The following is a 17,318-nucleotide window of genomic DNA, read 5'->3' on the forward strand; positions in this document are numbered from 1 at the left end:
AGGCAAAAGAATCACAATAAATAGCAGCAACCACAACTTTGGTTGTCTTAAATCACCATGCATCTGATGCCTTGACCTTGTTTAGCTTTTCCCTTAACTTGCAAACAGGGAAACATCTCATGATTTAGCTGTGCCCTGGACATGAAGCTTACTGCCTTGGTGCATTACTACTCTCTTTTTGTTATCATCTGGGATAGACAAATAGGTTTGAGTTAAAAAGAATGCCAAGCCTGTTCCTGTGTTCTAAGAACACTGAGAATAGATCATCTTTGGATCAAATCCAACAGCTGTTAGTTTGTTAACAAACTAGCACATGCTATCCGGCATATTAACCCGTAATCAGAATATTAGCTCTACCATAGTTCTATGCATAGTAAATTTTACACTGAGAAATAGGTGAAATTCTTTTTGGCTTTACTTAAACCTCTCCACCCTGAAGTCTTCAAAAAGAAAGAATTCAACAAGAATAAAAGAACGTAACTTAGGAATGAGATTTGTCCAGACGAGACAAACTTTAAGGGAGTGACCACGTTAAAGCGAGCTGTCAGTCGTTTCACTATGGTTGGAATGAGAAGGTCCTGCTCCTTCCTCCTCCCTGTTTGCCTTCATACCTGCTCCTGCCTGAATACCCCCATCACCTACCTTGCACCGACACAGAAGTTCACCAGACACCTTTGTGAGCAGGAAAGAAGAGAAGGAACAAGACTCACCCTTTCACCACAATTCATTTCTACCATACAAAGTCTACTTTGCTATGCCTTCAGAATACTGTATTCTCAAAAAGCAAGCTTTATAACAGAACAGAAAGAAATAGAAACAATACTTAACTTTTGAAATAAATATAGAGAAATATTCCATTGCAAAATGTCTTCCCATACAGAAGCAACCACCTTCTATTCACTTTACATCTTTGCAAAGTAATCAGATCAAATCCTATTGCCATGTGAGAAGACATTCCTTAACAGCCTAAGCAAGTCTCATGAAAACATCAGTTATTTTCTATATAGGAAATGGGGGGGGAATGATCATGGACTTACTTGGGATACAAGGAAGATGGATCCCCTAGTGTAAAGAAAAAAGGGTTAAATGCTGCTTAGATATAGATAGTCAGTATAACTAGATAATTCTAGCATAATAGAGCTGTATGAACAGATACTTCATGGCTTTCACACCCAGGCAAAATAAATCTATACATTGATTCTAAATGTTGGAGGTTAAGGTAACTAAAACAAATCAACAAATTATCATCTGAGGCTACTGACTTCTTAAGCAAGTGAAAACATGTTCTTAAATATAATGTACCCTCAATACATCAAATAAAAATTTGCATGTAACTTGTGCTACAGTTTAATAAATGCAATGTTTAGAAAATTTTTCACAGGATATTTTTGCTTTTACTCCAACTCTTCTCCCTAACTTTGCCCATGGAACCTTAAGCACAACAAAAACATGTAAACAAGCTTTGACAGTATGCAAAATAGAACCAATTAATATCTTTAAAGACATAGTCATGACAACTCTACTCTGTAAGCCCCAATTATGCTGATGATAAGTAAAAAAAAAGCCATATGTCATCTGCGGAACTTCTCTTGTAGAGGAACTCCTGCCTGAAGTTACACAGGCTTTTGTGTCAGTACCATTTCCAATTCCTAGACAAGAAAGAAATGAATTTTTGATTTCAGAGTGGAGTTCTACCATTCTACATCCTCTTGTCTGAGCAAGCAGCAATGCCACTACAGTGGTTGGTTCCTGTAAGCACTGCTTGTGGCACCCTTGACCCCGAAAAAAAATGGATCTTTATCAGTGAAGAATTAAAATCTAGAATACTTTTGCCTTCAAAAATATTCTAAAGATTGAGCTTCCCTGCAGCTAAGTTGCTTGCAGATGCAGATTACTCATATTAAAAGTATAAATAGTCCATTGGGAGGAAGTCAGAAAACTACAAATGCAAGCACTGCAGGGTATTTTTTGCTGGTGGTGGTATTGTTTTTAACAGACTGGTTTTGCATCAGAAAATACATTTTTCTAAACCAGAAGACTGCTTTGATGTTTTGGTGGAAAAAAGCTGAAATTATCAATTTTCATAATTCACATTATTTTATGATTCCATAAACACAATTATATTCAATGCATTATTTCCATTAATTTCTTTTACTTCTGCATTAAAATACAGCTTTAAATCTATTTATATGCCTAATATGTAATATGTAGTTATTGTCTTATACATTTACTGCAAATGGCTCACTATCAAAAAGAAAATACATTTGGAATTTCCATTCAGTAAAAATTTCAATTTCTTGTTAGCACCACTTCTCTTATAAATTTGTTTTCTTTCAAGAACTACAAACTTTAGCAAAATATAAATACATATATACAGGAAGGAATATGAGATACAGGTATCCAGATGTTCTGCTTTGGCCATGCTTTTTGATATCCATATGCCAATCAGATCAGACATGGAACAACTTTATTCCTATGGTCTACATGTTTTTCAAATTTATCTATAAAAAAATTAAATGCTTAGCCACAGATTATTAAAAAACAAAAAGACTTCAAACAGAAAAACTATTTCTATTTTAAAGAGCTCTCAACATGATAGCTCTAATTCTGTTCATATTGGAATTGCTGAAGTTCATACAGTTTCAGAGTTCTAGAAATATCTAAAAGAGCAGGGCCTGCAAATAAAAAAATTATAAAGGGACAGTGGAGAGAAATACACTGAAAAACATATCAATATTGTATAAATCACTATTTTTAGCTATCCTATTATTTCAGATTTCTGGTATTATATTTAAAGATGTCTCGACTCTTATGACACATATTTAATAAAATCTATTCATGGAAATCCTCCATGTGTTCTGAAATGAATGTTATTATAATTGTTTTAGATCTATATGGAGACAATGACGGACCAAGTGCTGTAATGGAATTTCTAATGAAACATGCCCGTTGCTGGCTGATTGGGCATACTGCTGTGATCTACAGATTAGCTGTTTGAAAGAGATGAAAATTCCTTAGGTCTGTCTTAACCTTCTAGGTAGAATTATCCTATTCTATACTGATGTGTAAACATTTACATGCACGAAAGTCATATGTTGTTAGCAGTAGATATACTTTGTTTCAGAAATGCTTTGTCTCTTCTGTAAAACAGAGAGGTGTCTAAATTGCTAAATAGATGACTTGACAATAGATAATGTGTCCCTAAAAATATCCTTGAAACTTAGGTAGACTTTCTGATATCATCTAATATTTTATTCTGTATCTCACCCAACTATTAAATATTCTTACTCACTGGAATCATGAATGCAATCTCTAGGTCAGAAAATTAGGGTTCGCTCTTCAAAAGAACTCCAGTTTGGGTACCTAAGTAGCAAGATTTTGAGGAGTATTTAGTATTCTGCAGCTTACTTGAAATAGAAGCTGAACTCCTCAAAATCTTGCTACTTAAGCCAGCATTTTCTTTCACACAACCTTTAAAACTCAGACCTCCAAGCCTAAACCTTTTTCAAACATTAAAGCAGAAAAATTAAAACACAAATACTCAACTGTGAATTGCTTAATCTTCTAATATCTGTTTAAATATTTATAAGAAGGGTGTGCAGAAGAAGGGGTGGGGCATGGAGAAGGGTTAGAAGGTATTCTTTCCTGAACTTTTGCAGTTTCCAAACTGAGTTATGCCTAATAACCAGCAGCATACCCACGGCTCACACAATTTGGACGAGAAATTAATCGGATACCAGAGTTCAAAATATGTTCTCTTTGTTTCTTTTTCTCTTTACAAAACAATCACCCTATTTTTAAGAACACACATTTAAGATGACAGAATGGCAAAGTTCTTATTTCAAATATTGCTTTTCAGTCTAAGTTATTTAGTTTTTTAAAACAAAAAGTCTTTTAACTAAATGGTTATACTTCCTTAATATTTAGATATTTTTGCAACTGAGAATACTTTCACTTAGCATCTCAACTGGTATTGGCATCACATTTGGGTCACAAGAAGAACCTCATTTCGCATCAGCTTACATGTTGCTGAGTTACATACATGTAAGCCCTGGTCATGCAAACATCTACTCATATAGTTAATTCCAATGCACAGAGAGTTCCACTGAAGCCACGTGGACTCCTAACATCGTAACATGGACAGACATTTGGTATAAGCCAAAAAAAGTAACAGAGGTGTTGCTATCCTGTGTATATTAAAGACAAACTGACTCCGATTTCACAAACGATAGACGGAATGTTTAGGACTAATTCCATGCATGGTGTTTTTGCCACTTAATTCTGAGAAAAACAATTAATTCATATCTACTGTTATTTTAGCCATCTATGTTTCTATAGCATTCTGTCATTCCTGCACGCACACCAGTTAGGTAATTTGCCTGCTGTTGGAAACCTTGTTAGGAATATTAGGCTAGTCTGGCCCCCAAAAAGTTAACAGCAAAATTCCCATTAATTGGAAAGAATCTCATCCACTGTCTCATAAGCTCCGAAAGAAGTTGCCATCCTTGTAAAAGCAAAAATAAAAATTTGCCCATTCCTCAATCAACTAAGCTCATAGCTTAGGTTTTACCACGCTGGAAAACCTCTGTGGCTTGGAGCTGACATACATCTGCTTCTGTACATGGTGTCTTCTGGAACAGACAGGAGAGAAGCTGGAAGCAGTAGTGTCTTAAGATGCAGAAGATCTACCTGAACTTCACAGACAGGCCCCCATAACATATAAGCTAACATCCCTTCAGAATGTACACAATGATCAGGATTAATTTTGAACACATTAACAATAATGTACAGCTAAGGTTACCTCCACACTTCCTTTCTGAAACCTTTTCCAAAACTTTAAGCTTAAGTATTCTAGGCCTTCTCCCTGTCTAGGTAAAAACAATTGGAAAGGAAAAATTATCAATTGGCTTTCAAAAACAGGAAATAATAAGGTAAGTTCACATCCTTAAGACAAATAGCAGGAGTAGAAATTGCCAATAAAATTCTGAACTTCACAAAAATAACTGAGCCTTTGCCTTCTTGATCAATATTGTCATTGTCTCAGGAACATACAGCAGCCTCTGACTCTTAAGCAGCTAAAAACTAGTAAGAGGCCAAGGTCCCTTTCAAAACCTATAATATAGGAGCAATTCCATTGGTTTCACTGAATTTCTTCCTATGACAGACTCGTAAAGACCAAGTCTCATGTAAGGCATTTATGCCGTGTCCAAGGAACATGAGACAGAACATTTGTTCCTGCCTCTGCACACTATTGTATTAGACTACGTATAATATCAATCTATCACAGTTTTAAAAAGCTACAAACATCACACAACCCTTACAGCTGTAACCTTGTATAGCTCTTACAACTCTAAGCTTTAATAATAGCAAAATGTGCTCTGATGTAAATCACAATGTTATCACACTTTCAGTTGTCTTAATGCAAACCTGGTTTTCTACAACATTTTAAAATTCACAGCCTGACTGCTTGTGCTCAAATGTCAGAGGGTAATTTTCTTTAACTCTAAACCTCAAGCTCTCTCTTCCCATTCAAGTGTCTGCTGTCCTAGTAAGCCCTGTGTCCATTTATTACTTTCCTAGCACTCAAAAAAAACCCCCAAAGTTAAAGAGGCTCTTGAGGGGTTATTTAGCTTATCCCTCAGCTTCAAGGAAGAATTAACTGTACTTAAACCAGTCCTAACAGATGTTTGTCTAACTCATTCTTGAATATCACCACTAGTGGAGACTGCAGTATCTCCCCAGGCATTTTGTTCTAATAATTCATTATTCAACCCTTTAAAAGCTTTTCATAATGTCTAATGTAAACATTCACTGCTGTAATTTCAGCTCATTACTTCTTGCACTCTTCATAGGAGACCTAGAGAAAATCCACTTTCTTCATCTTTTACTCTTTGGAACTCTCATCACAACAGATCTGTTTTGTACAGACTTATCAACCCCAATTTTATCATCTAAGAAAAAATTAACACAATTTTAGATAAGAAAACATAGCAAAGACTAATATATTTAGAAAAAAAAGTAGATCCTATTTTGGACCTACTATCTTTATATCTATGATCATATACAGTAGAACATTTTCACAATGGTCATTTATCATGTTCCTCAAGAGAACCAATAAAATGCAATGAATACACATCCTCTGATGTTGCACAGATACAAAATGTATAGTTTGTTTACAAACTAATATTACTGAATGTAAAATGACGCAACATTTTAAAAAAATATATTGGTAAAGGTCCAAAGTTTACATTTTCTAAAATATTAAGTTCATGTTTTATTTACAGACCAGCTTTCAAACAATTATTGGCATTTTAAGGTAACTGCTTAACCTGATGAGTACATGAATAAAACAAATCTGTAAAAAAACCCAACCAAACAAAAAAAACAATAATCAAAATTCCATATAACAGTTCCAAAAATGCTATTTTCAATTTCTATTTAGAAAAGCAAGATGTGATCTACCACATAGTAACTACCAGAAACTGGTCTAATACTTTCATATGCTATAGGTATTGCGAGCGACCAATGTTATCAAGCCATGTGCCCACGAGTGCGTTTTTTTTCCCATTCCAACTTCAAAAGAAGTTTTGACAACAGTTGTAGTATTTACAAATTTAAAATAAAGGCTCGATATCCCATTGGATTACATTACCACTGTTACTGTGTCTTCTCTTGTTGACTACACGTAGCAGCCTGCAATCCAAAGACCACGGATTTTGTTGACTCTGTGAGTTAACAGTTAAATTAGCAGCATCTACCCCAGCTTGTCTGAAAAAAAAATAGGCAACTCTAAGTAACAGACTATTAGTGAACACTGATTCTGGCTCAGTTATGACTGAAATCACTCACTGAAGTCTCCCTTTTGCCGAGAGGTGGTGTGCCAGAAGGCGGAAGTTTTTAAACGTGAATGGGACCTATTAGCTGGTATGACCAGCCATGACACCAAACCCAGTCTGAACAGCGCGGGCACATATGCGATAGCCCATGGCTGCGCTCTGCAGCTGTGGAGGTCCCGCAGTGACACCCGGTCACTTGCCAGTGCAGCTAATCCTCCTCAGCTGCCAGAAACACTCCTTTGCCTTAACTGTGCTAGGTTAGGGGAACTGCAAAGCCGCATAATAAAACCCACAGCCTCAGGCTGTATTAGCTTTAACTAATTTCTACCCGGTCTGAGTAAGGAACAGGTCTCCTTCTCCATGCTGCACCCTTTTTCCTTTGTGTCTCTGTCCCATCTCCAGGGACCTGCATAAGAGCCAACATAGAAACAAACGAGGCAGACTCTTTTCCCCACAGAAGGGACTGGTGAATGCCACAATCCTTCTGCTTTGCCAGCCAGGACTACTGTGAATAAGGCAGTTTTTTTCAGGAAAGCAAGTACTTCATTAAACTTGCCACCTTGATTAAAATAAGAGGATATTGGAGAGAATGGAATACGAAGCGATTTCGTTCTGATCACCGTTCCCCCTTACACTCTGTTGTAGCAAGCTCTAGCACCTACATTAGGTGAAAAAAGGAGGAATTAAAAAGTTTAGGGAATAAATGTCTGTTTCTCAAAAATTGTAGGTATAACACTTTCAAAATTATGAAAAGCAAGTATTTTCTTTCTGTGGTTGTTATTTTCTGAGATCTCAGCATTTTTAAACTCGCTGATTTTGGTGTCTGCTTTGTATGCAGTACTCCATACTGGATGAAACAAAACATCTGCCGGTGATGACCCCTGTTTTTATAGAGAACTTTATCATATTCTCAAAATTAAATCAGGTATTAGTGCATTATACTGCTAATGACAACAAAACTATTTCATATTCTAAGAATACCCATCTCTGAAATGTTTTAAAATACCTAAACAAGCAATGCTATGTGCTCCTATGCAGCATTCAAATCCTCTAAAAAATATGTTTTTTTGAAAAGATAATTCTCAGTCTAAACGTATACCAACAATAGATTTTGTTCAATTTAATTTCTTATATTATTTTTGATAAAGTTTCTGCTTTAGTTTTTAACTACAAGCTATAGTTTCTAATTGCTGCTCTGCTTCAGCAGCCATAGCTGCTGCCTGCAACTGTTCTGTTTCACTCTGGATGGAATTGGCTGTAGTAACTTGTTTTCTTTCACTGTGCATATTGTTCTCATGCCTTTTTAGATCAGATGCTTTAGCAAATGCTTTAGTGCAGGAACTGCAGACAAAAGGTTTCTCTCCTCGGTGTCTTCTTTCATGGTCTTTGAGGTGGGACTTGTGCTTGAAAGCTTTATCACACATATGGCATGCAAATGGTCTCTCATTACTGTGAACTCTTTCATGCTTTTTTAGATCTGGTGCACGAATAAAAGACTTTCCACATACCTCGCAGCTGTAAGGCTTGTAACCTGTGTGTATTTTCAGGTGCTCTTTCAAATGAGCTTGCGTGGTAAAGCCTTTCGTACACATTTCACAAACAAATGGTCTATCAGCAGTGTGTAGCTTTTCATGTTTTCTCAGTCGCGCTTCATCAGAAAAGGTCTTACCACAAGCCTGACATACAATGTGTTCCCTGTGACCATAAAGCAAATATTCAAACTTCATATCCCCAGCTGCTGTGGTCCAGCCTGGTGTCTGTTCGTCTTTCACTTCACTTATGCCATCATTAAATGTCAAAGCCTGAGGGGTCTGAGATCCTAAGTCTTTTGATTCTGTGGTTTCCATAGGCTCTACTTCTTGGCCATAGCAGTTTACTTTTCGAACCTCTTCACTTCCCAACTCTTTCAGAATCGCCTCTTGCACTCTCAGGGTAGTGGTAGGTGATTTTCCATCTTCTTGACTCGGGGGAGTTCCTTCCACCGTCACATCTGATGGACTATCATCGTGGTCTCCAATTTCTTCCACCTCATCATCTTGGGTATCATTAGGTTCCCCCATAGGACGGTTTATTTTTAGACAGTACTTACTCTTGGACTGTGTGGTTTCTTCAGGACTAGATACATCACGTTTCTGAGAGCAGAGTTTATCCAGAAATCGAATACCAAGAATCTGGCCTGAAGACATCATCAAGTTTACATCCTCCTTCTTAACAGAAATCTTTGCAGTATACATATAATTGAGGACTTCCTCAAAAATATCAGAACGAAGAAAATCTATTTCTATTACTGATGAACTATCAACTTCCAGTTTTTTGAAAAGCTTTTTGAAGTAGGTACTGCAGGCAGCAAGCACGCACCTATGTGCTCTGAATTTAACATCTTCAACCACGATAGCTATGTCACAAAATTCTCCTTCCAAACGCTGTTCATTTAATGTTTTCAGGAACACAGTTTTGTGATCGTCGTCATTATATTTAATGGTTTCAGACATACTGATGAAAAACTCCTGTAAAATAACAAAGGAAAGTTTTGTAATTTTTATTAAGTAGTCTGAGTCATAAAATCCCAACAGCCAATGTCATTTACACACCAAAAGCATTTCCAAATAAATTTTTTTGCTTAATATGACCAGAAAAAGCCTTTCAGATTATAAAAGCATTACTCTGAAACTTCTTTTAAAATTGTGAATACGTAAATGTCTTTCCCTAGGTTATACACTTTACAAGACACATAGCGATTTATTAAGGATAATTTTTTGTATCAAGACATTAATTTATTCAAATATTTATTGATTCAGTCATCCAAAACTGGAAACTTCCTCTGTGAAGCTGCAGTTCCCAGTAAATGTATGATCCAACTGCAGTAGAATTCAACCTTATAGCTAAGGGAAATGTTAATACTAAAAAAAAGTGTAAGAAACACACTGAATGTGTCATCATAACAAACTAAATGTGAAATATCAAATATAAGCCTTACCATGAACAATGCAGGAAATTTTCTAAACAAATGATTATTAAATAAAGATGATTAACCCTTACAATGGGCCACCTTCAGCCTGAAAGACAGGAAGATAATAGCATTTTAAGAAATTATAAAATGTATTCCAAAAATTCATTTAAGTTAGTGTGTTAGAATGTGGCATTTTCAATTATTTAAAAAGATACAAAATGCACTGTTAAAATGCGCAGTTATTTAGACTGATTCTTCAGGTGACTGCATAAATGTCTCTGATAGCGCTGTTGTCATAAACCATGTCTACTTTTCTCTGACTCCTTTGTTTCTCTGACTCTATTTTCCTGCTACTTACTTTGCACTAGATCTAAAAGTCTGAAAAACCTCTACAGGAATCAACAGAGTTCACCCAGTAACCAACCCATTGAAAAAGTGGCTAGTCTTCCGCTGAATTAGTGGGCTGAGCAAGCCTAGGGGAGGCTCTGGCAAGAAGAGCAGGCATCCCAAAGGGCAGCAGTCTGCCCTGTGGACGGATGCGCACCCAGGACCAGGGAAAGAGACATCAAGAATACCAGATCTCCAAACAATGGAGATGCTAGAACAGCAGAAGGATGATGCAAAACGCGTCATTTAAATGATTCAATTCCAATTTCCCACAGGCACATAACTGTGACAGAAGTGGGAAATGCAGCGGGGAGAAGGGAAATTTTATGTGTGATGGAGACACCTCTCTCCATCTCCTGGCATGGAGCTACCGGGAACTCCTTTCCTAAATTTAAATTTATCCTTGACCACATAGGAAATGGAAGGAGCTGACAGGTATCCAACTTCCACTCTTGGCGCTGGGTGTTTAACATGGTATGGAAACACTTGGCTCGCTACAGATTCCTTTGCGGGTCTGGCATCTCAGCGTATAGCACCACTGACTAAAAACTGAGGAAAGCCAAAATTATTTCCTTAGTCCTTCATAATCAGATACTAAGAGAGCCAGATAGGAAGTGCATAAATATTTGAAATACACAAAAGAAAACAAAACCAAGGAACACTGTGTGTATTTTTCTGGGCTGCCTGGGGCTATGGCCCCAGGGCAAGGTACCAGCCCAGCACCCAAAAGGGCAGGACAAACAACTATTTCAACGGGATCTGTTTAGAGCTCTTTGCAAACCGGGGAAAACCCTACTTTCTTTTTAAGCAAACAGCAAAGCGTCACTGTTAATGATCTAGCAGCAATCCCACCCCGTTTTGTTAAACAATATGCAATTTTGCTGTAATTCTGTGGAGACTTACTAAGCGAGAAGCAATTATAGGAGAAGTAATTGGCTGAAAACAGCGATGCGAAGTACAGAGGGGTGTGTAATTGGTGAAAGAAAGCTACTACTTTGCGAGTGGGGCACGGTAGGCACTTTGGGACCCCAGTAGCGCCAGCACGGAGTCACGGCGGGGGGAAGCTCCGTTGCCACTGGGTTGCTTGCTCCGCGGGGTAGTTCCCATTATTCCTACACGCGCACACTTTTTACGCTGCCGCTGCCACAACGGGAACGGAGGGTGGGGTGGGAAATGCGTCTGGGGTTCTAACTGTTGGTGCAAGCTCCTGCCGCCGCCGTCCGAGACGCGCTCGGCGCCCGGCCACGTTCGCTCTCCCGGCTCTGAAGGCGCACTGCCGCGGCGCCGACTGCCGTGCCCGTGACCGCAGAGGCAGCCAGGCGCACGCCCGCTTCGTGCACCCGCCGGCGGGGACGCGGCGCAGGCGGGTTCCCGGCGGGGCCCAGCCCCGCCGGGCCGCCGCGGCCCGCTCGCCGCCGCCGCCACGGGAACCCGCGTCTGCCGGCGCGGCCTTGCGGCGGGGAGACGCCGCCCGCGCTCCCGGCCCGTCGTCGGGGGCGCCCGCGAGCAGCAGGCGGCCTCTCTCCGGAGCGAGCCCGGCGCTGCCCCCAGCCCCGCGCCGCCTCACGGGGCGGCGCGGGGACGGCGCCCCCCTCCTCCTCGCCCCAACGCTTCGCGCGCGGCGCCCGCCCCGCCGGTGGCGGCGGCGCCGGCCGAGATGCCGCCAGGCCGCGGCTGCGCGCCCCTTTGTTGCGGCCGCCGCCACCGTAGCCGCGCGGCGCCCGCGTATCCGCCGGTAGACGTGTCTTCGTCCTCTTCCTCCTTCCCCCGCCCGCCCGCCGCGCGCGCGGGAGGCAGGCGCGCGACGGCTCCGGGCTGCTGACGGCGGCGGCGGGCGCGCCCGCGGCGCCTCCATCTCACCCAGCGCGCGCTGCCTGGGCTTTAACGGCTGCGGCCGTCAGCAGCCAGGGCTGCTGGAGGCGGCGGCGGCGGCAGTGAGCGGGGGAGGGAGAGGGGGGAGGAGGAAGAGGAGGAGGAAGGGGGGCGCGCGAGGGAGAGCGCGCGCGCGCAGCGCAACGGCGGCCCTGCCGTTGGGCGCGGGGGGGTAGGGGGGGATGGGAAAAGGGCTCGCGCTTACCTGCCGCCCGCGCGCGCCCGCGGAACCGCACTTCCCGGGGAGCGCGGGGGCTGCCGCTGCCGCCGCCGCCGCGCGGGAGGGGGCTGGGGAGGGGGGGAAGGAAGGGAAGGAGGGAGGAGGGGGGAATTTGGGGAGGGGGGGTTGGGGGGGGGGTCTGCGCGCGTCTCTCCGGCCGTCACCGCCGCCTCCTGCACGAGCACTCAGTGCGCGCGCGCGCGCCGGGGGCGGGGGTACGTGCATGCGCGGTGCGAGCAGGGCGCGCCTGTGCCGGGGAGCGTGGAGGAGGCGGAGGCGGCGGGGAGGAGAGCGGGGGCAGCGCGCCGGCTCCATCTCCCTGCTCGGGGGGTCCGCGCGGCGGCGGCGGCTGCGCGGGGGCGGGAAGGGCTGGAGCGCGCCGCGGCGGCCCTCGTCGAACGGGCGGTGGAGAGCCGTTCCCGCCGCCCCGCGGGCACCCGCTCCGCCGCGCCTGCGCCCGCGTGTGCGAGCCCGGCGGGACACCCCTACCCACGTCCCGGCGGCGCACGGCGGCGAGCCGGGCTGGGGCACGAGAGGGGGAACGAGAGCTGAGAGACGGGCGCCAGGCGGCCGGCCCCGCGGCCGTAGAGCGGCGGCTCGGAGGGGCGGGGCCGCGCCCCGGACACGCCCCGGCGGGCGGGAAGGGGCGCTCGCGCCCGGCGGCGGCGCTGCGCTCGGGGCTCGCGCCCGCCGCCCCGGTGTCGCGGCTCTCCGAGAGTAGCGGTAGGGCCTCGCGGCCCGGCACGGGGGGGGGAGGGCGGGGCGGATAATTTAGGCGGGATTTTTAAAAAGCGGTTGTCTGGCGAGCGTGCGTTTGCGCCTGCGGAGTCCCGGGTGTCCAGGCGCGCGTTCTCGCCGTGAGGTGACTGCTGTGGGGGTTGCGGGTAAAGGCCAGGGGTGCCGCTCTGCCCCTCAGCGTCCGCTGCGTCCTCTGCGTGTCACAGAGAGGGAAACACGGCCGCCCCCCAAACCCGTTGTACGCGGTCGCTTCCTCTCCGTTGTTTACACATCTCGGGGGTTGGGGTTGGCTTTTAGAGAAATAACACGATCACTAGAAGGAAATAAAAGCTATTATTGCACCAGTCATCGCCCACGTCTGCTTTTTCTTTTCAGAAACAGTTCATGAGGCACTAGCCAGGTGGCACAGCGTTCAGTAAAAGAAATTGTGGATAAATAAATCTTTAAAGTGTAGCTCTTAGTGTAAAACACAGCGGCTCTACTAGAAAAAGTCTTGCTATAATAACTGCTTGTGTTGTAAATTACAGCAATATGAACAAGTTACTGGAATAGTGGAATCAGCCTCTGGGAGCAACATAGTGACTTTTTTCATGAGGCTGGTAACTCCTGCCCCTTCCTGAGTCATCTCTGCAGTGTTGTTGTGTAATGCACTGGTACGTGTAGCGAATTGCCCTCCAGCTGGATCACTCTATCTATTTCAAATTGAAATATTGAACTGAAATATTTTATTTTTTTATGCACTTTCAGATGCGGTGAAAAGAAGGCCATAGTTTGCCTTCTGCTAAAACTGCCAGGCTTGGTTTTTGTAGTAACACAGGTGACCCGCATTCAGAAGGCAGAACTAACTGTCCTAAATCTTTAAGCACTTCTGAATCCTACACAAGAAATCCCTCCAGTGCAGAAGGAGCTTCCCTTTTACAATGTCCCAGCATGCTGTTTCTTTCTTCAACAGTGCCTCAAACACTCCTGTGATACCCTTATTAGTTCTGAGAAACACATAACTGCCGAGTTTACCGTGCTGACCAGCAAATTACACCTCTTGGTTTTGTTACACTCTCCATTTCTGCTCTATCTGTACAGCACCTGGCACAGCATGGATACACTTATATGGATACCCTAATATCTAGGACCAGGTTCTGCTGTAATGCCAGTAATCAGAACTAAACTCCTGACGGAGAAAAGCAAGGTATGGCTCTCTGGCTTTTCTCTCTGCTTTTCTGTGTCATGGGCTACTTCAGCGTGTGTGCTGCATGTTTGAGTTTGTATCATGAGTAGCTTTCTCTGAGATGCTGAAATAGAGGAAGTATGTTCCATATGTTCAGTATCCAGTCGACTTAATTATGAATTGTGGAGAATGAAAAATAAAGCGTTTTTACTGTGTCATATTTTTCATTCCGTATAATGTCCCAGGTATTTGCTGTGTGGTCAGAAGTTGACTGTGCTGTTTGGTGAGCTTGCAAACTGAGAGAAAGTCTTCCTCATTTCTGTGCTGGAACACTGCCTGACTGTAAATGCTATAGAATAATATTATAAAGCATGTGCAGTGAGCAGCAGGAGTAAAGGTTGTTAAAATTTAGCAGTACCAGGTAATAATAATAAAATTGCAGGTGCAGTTCAAGCAGCACCTGGCACAGGTTGCCCAGAGAGATGGTAGATGCCCCATCCCTGGCAACATTCTAGGTCAGCTTGGACGGGGCTCTGAGCAACCTGCTCTAGTTGACGATGTCCCTGCTCACTGCAGGGGGGTTGGACTAGATGAACTTAAAAGGTCCCTTCCGACCCAAACTGTTCTATGATTCTAAGTAAGTGGCTTATTTAAACTACTGCATGTGAGACAATTATGCATTTCCCTGTGACTGCTTTCACTGAGTGTCATGGTTTAACCCCAGCCAGCAGCTAAGCACCACGCAGCCGCTCGTTCGCTCCCCTGGTGGGATGGGGGAGAGAATCAGAAAGGTAAAAGGGAGAAAACTCGTGGTTTGAGACACAGGTTAATAGGCAAAGCAAAAGCCACGCACACAAACAAAGCAAAGCAAGGGATTCATTCACCACTTCCCAGGAGCAGGCAGGTGTCCAGCCACCTCCAGGAAAGCAGGGCAACATCGCCCATAACGGTTACTTGGGAAGATGGACACCATCACTCCAAACACTCCCCCCTTTCCTTCTTCCCCCAGCTTTACATGCTGAGCATGACATCATATGGTACGGAATATCCCTTCAGTCAGTGGGGGTCAGCTGTCCCGGCTGCGTCCCCTCCCAGCTCCCCGTGCACCCCCAGCCTGCTCGCTGGTGGGTTGGTGTGAGCAGCAGCAAAGGCCTTGACTCTGTGTGAGCACTGCTCAGCAGTAACAAAAACATCCCCGTGTTATCAACACTGTTTTCAGCACAAATCCAAACCACAGCCCCATACTGACTACTACGAAGAAAATTAACTCTATCCCTGCCACAACCAGCACACTGAGTGATTGAAGTGGGCAAGAAATAGAAACCAGTGTCGCACGAGAAGCCTAGTTTCTGGTGAAACCTACTTGTCTGAAGTGCACCGGTGAACGCCCCATGCTGAAAAGTAGCAGAGGAGCCTACAAGCCATCTCAGGTGCTGGTGTGTGGAAAGCACAGGTAGAATAGCTGCGTATATGAAACATGATAACAGGTCTGAACGCGCACGTGTTGTACTGGGTTTTGGAAATAAAAGAAAAGGTAAAGGTCACAGAAATTTCTGCTGAAAAGCCCTAGGATCAAAAAATATGTGTTACTGAATGTGAAACAAGAATAAGAAGACACATCTCCACTAGCATGTCTGTGGGCTAATATATGTAGTCATGTCAGTTTGCCAAAAGTAAGTATTTTTGCCAATCTATTGGAATTGAAAAATTTCCCCTTCTGCAGAAGAAGTGTAACCGAGAGGAAAAAATGTCCTTCTCACGTGTCTGACAGGAACAGTCTTCCTGTGAAATTACCCTGCACCCAGCTAACACAGGTTAATGTTCGGGCTTTGAAGTAGTTTTGCTGTTTTCCTATCTGATGAGCCAGACCGTAGGTACTGTGGAACTGTTGAACCAACAGGCTGTTTCCAGACTGTTTGGATTGCAGGGATATCTGCAGGGAAAGAGAGCCCTTTGTAGGACGCGCTTGTTTGTTTAGAAAATTGTGTAACAGGAGCGAAGAGTGATGAGTGCCGCTTTCCGCAACCACGTGGGAGGCGGCACGCAGGAAGGGCTGAAGGTTCGCCTCTAACCTGCTCCAAGTGGCGACTGGTTTTAAAATGTATGTTAAGTGTCAGTGGGTTCTTGCGTGTTCGTGATGGTTAGGTTTAGAAAGTCTGAGTTACAAGCGCTGACAGGAACATCACAATATTACGGCCAGCTTTCGTGCCTTCAAACTGTACCTTGGTCCTGCAGAAACGGTCACCATACAAGGACACTGATTTTCCCTGTTCCCTTTTCATGGGCCGGATTTCTTGTCAGGCCAAGCGGGCAAAAGAGGGTAAAGATACAAAACATCCAAGATTTGTGAAAGGGAACCGCAGAGCCTCTTAGCGTATCCCCACATGCTGGCAAGGACGGCCCGTGGAAGCCCCCCCGAGGGTGGAAGTGGACGCACTGGGACGGGGAGGACAGCCAGGGAGCAGATGCTCCTGGCAGTCTGGGTTTCCCATAGCAACCTGGCAAATTTCCCTGCAGAAATTTGCGTGCGAGTTAGTCACGTTTTTGCATCGCTTACTCGCTTCTGTGTTTTCAAGCATCCCCACACAGGAGGGAATAGTAGGGACAAATGAGGAGGAGCAGAGCACCAATGACAGAGGTTGGCGGCACAACCCCCGGCTAAGCCGCACGGACGGAAAGAGATGGTGAGCGGCCATCTTGCCGCCCGCATGACTGAACAGCACTCACAGTTTGTGCCTGTGCTCCCTAGAGACCCTGATCTCTAAAATCATATTTAAGAGTATTGTATTCTAAGTAGAGGAGCGTTTTAATTAAATACTTACCAGTTAATTCCAGTACACCTTGTGACGTGTTTCTCTACAGTCATGTGCAGTTTGTCACGTTTGTCAACAGTTGTGGCAGGTAAGAGATGTGGCCCTGTGAACACAGCAGTTCACACTCTGTGCCTGCACAAGGCAGTCCATATTCTTTTTGTTTCTAAGCAAAATAGTCAGGTCCAGCTCTAACTTACATAATTTTACACACCTTACTACTGTCCCTGTGGGACTGTCTCTGTCTTCCCCCCGCCCCGCCCACCCCCCTCTTTTCTGGGGTATATTTCTTCATGTTTTGGGATTCACACTCTGTTTCTTTACTGATTTTCTCTATTTC

The 17,318-nt window shown here is 44.0% G+C and overlaps 1 protein-coding gene across 1 annotated transcript; it reads right to left on the reverse strand.

Moving 5' to 3' along the window:
* Positions 1–7,999: 7,999 nt before the first annotated feature.
* On the reverse strand, positions 8,000–12,028 carry ZBTB14 (zinc finger and BTB domain containing 14; the record flags this gene model as incomplete). Its single annotated transcript, XM_081996435.1, has 2 exons — positions 8,000–9,343; positions 11,879–12,028. The coding sequence occupies 2 exons, from the start codon at positions 12,026–12,028 to the stop codon at positions 8,000–8,002; spliced, it is 1,494 nt and encodes a 497-aa protein (XP_081852561.1).
* Between the last annotated feature and the right edge of the window lie 5,290 nt (positions 12,029–17,318).

Source organism: Phaethon aethereus (genome assembly GCF_964289735.1).
Source record: "Phaethon aethereus genome assembly, chromosome: 2".
NCBI lineage: Eukaryota > Metazoa > Chordata > Aves > Phaethontiformes > Phaethontidae > Phaethon > Phaethon aethereus.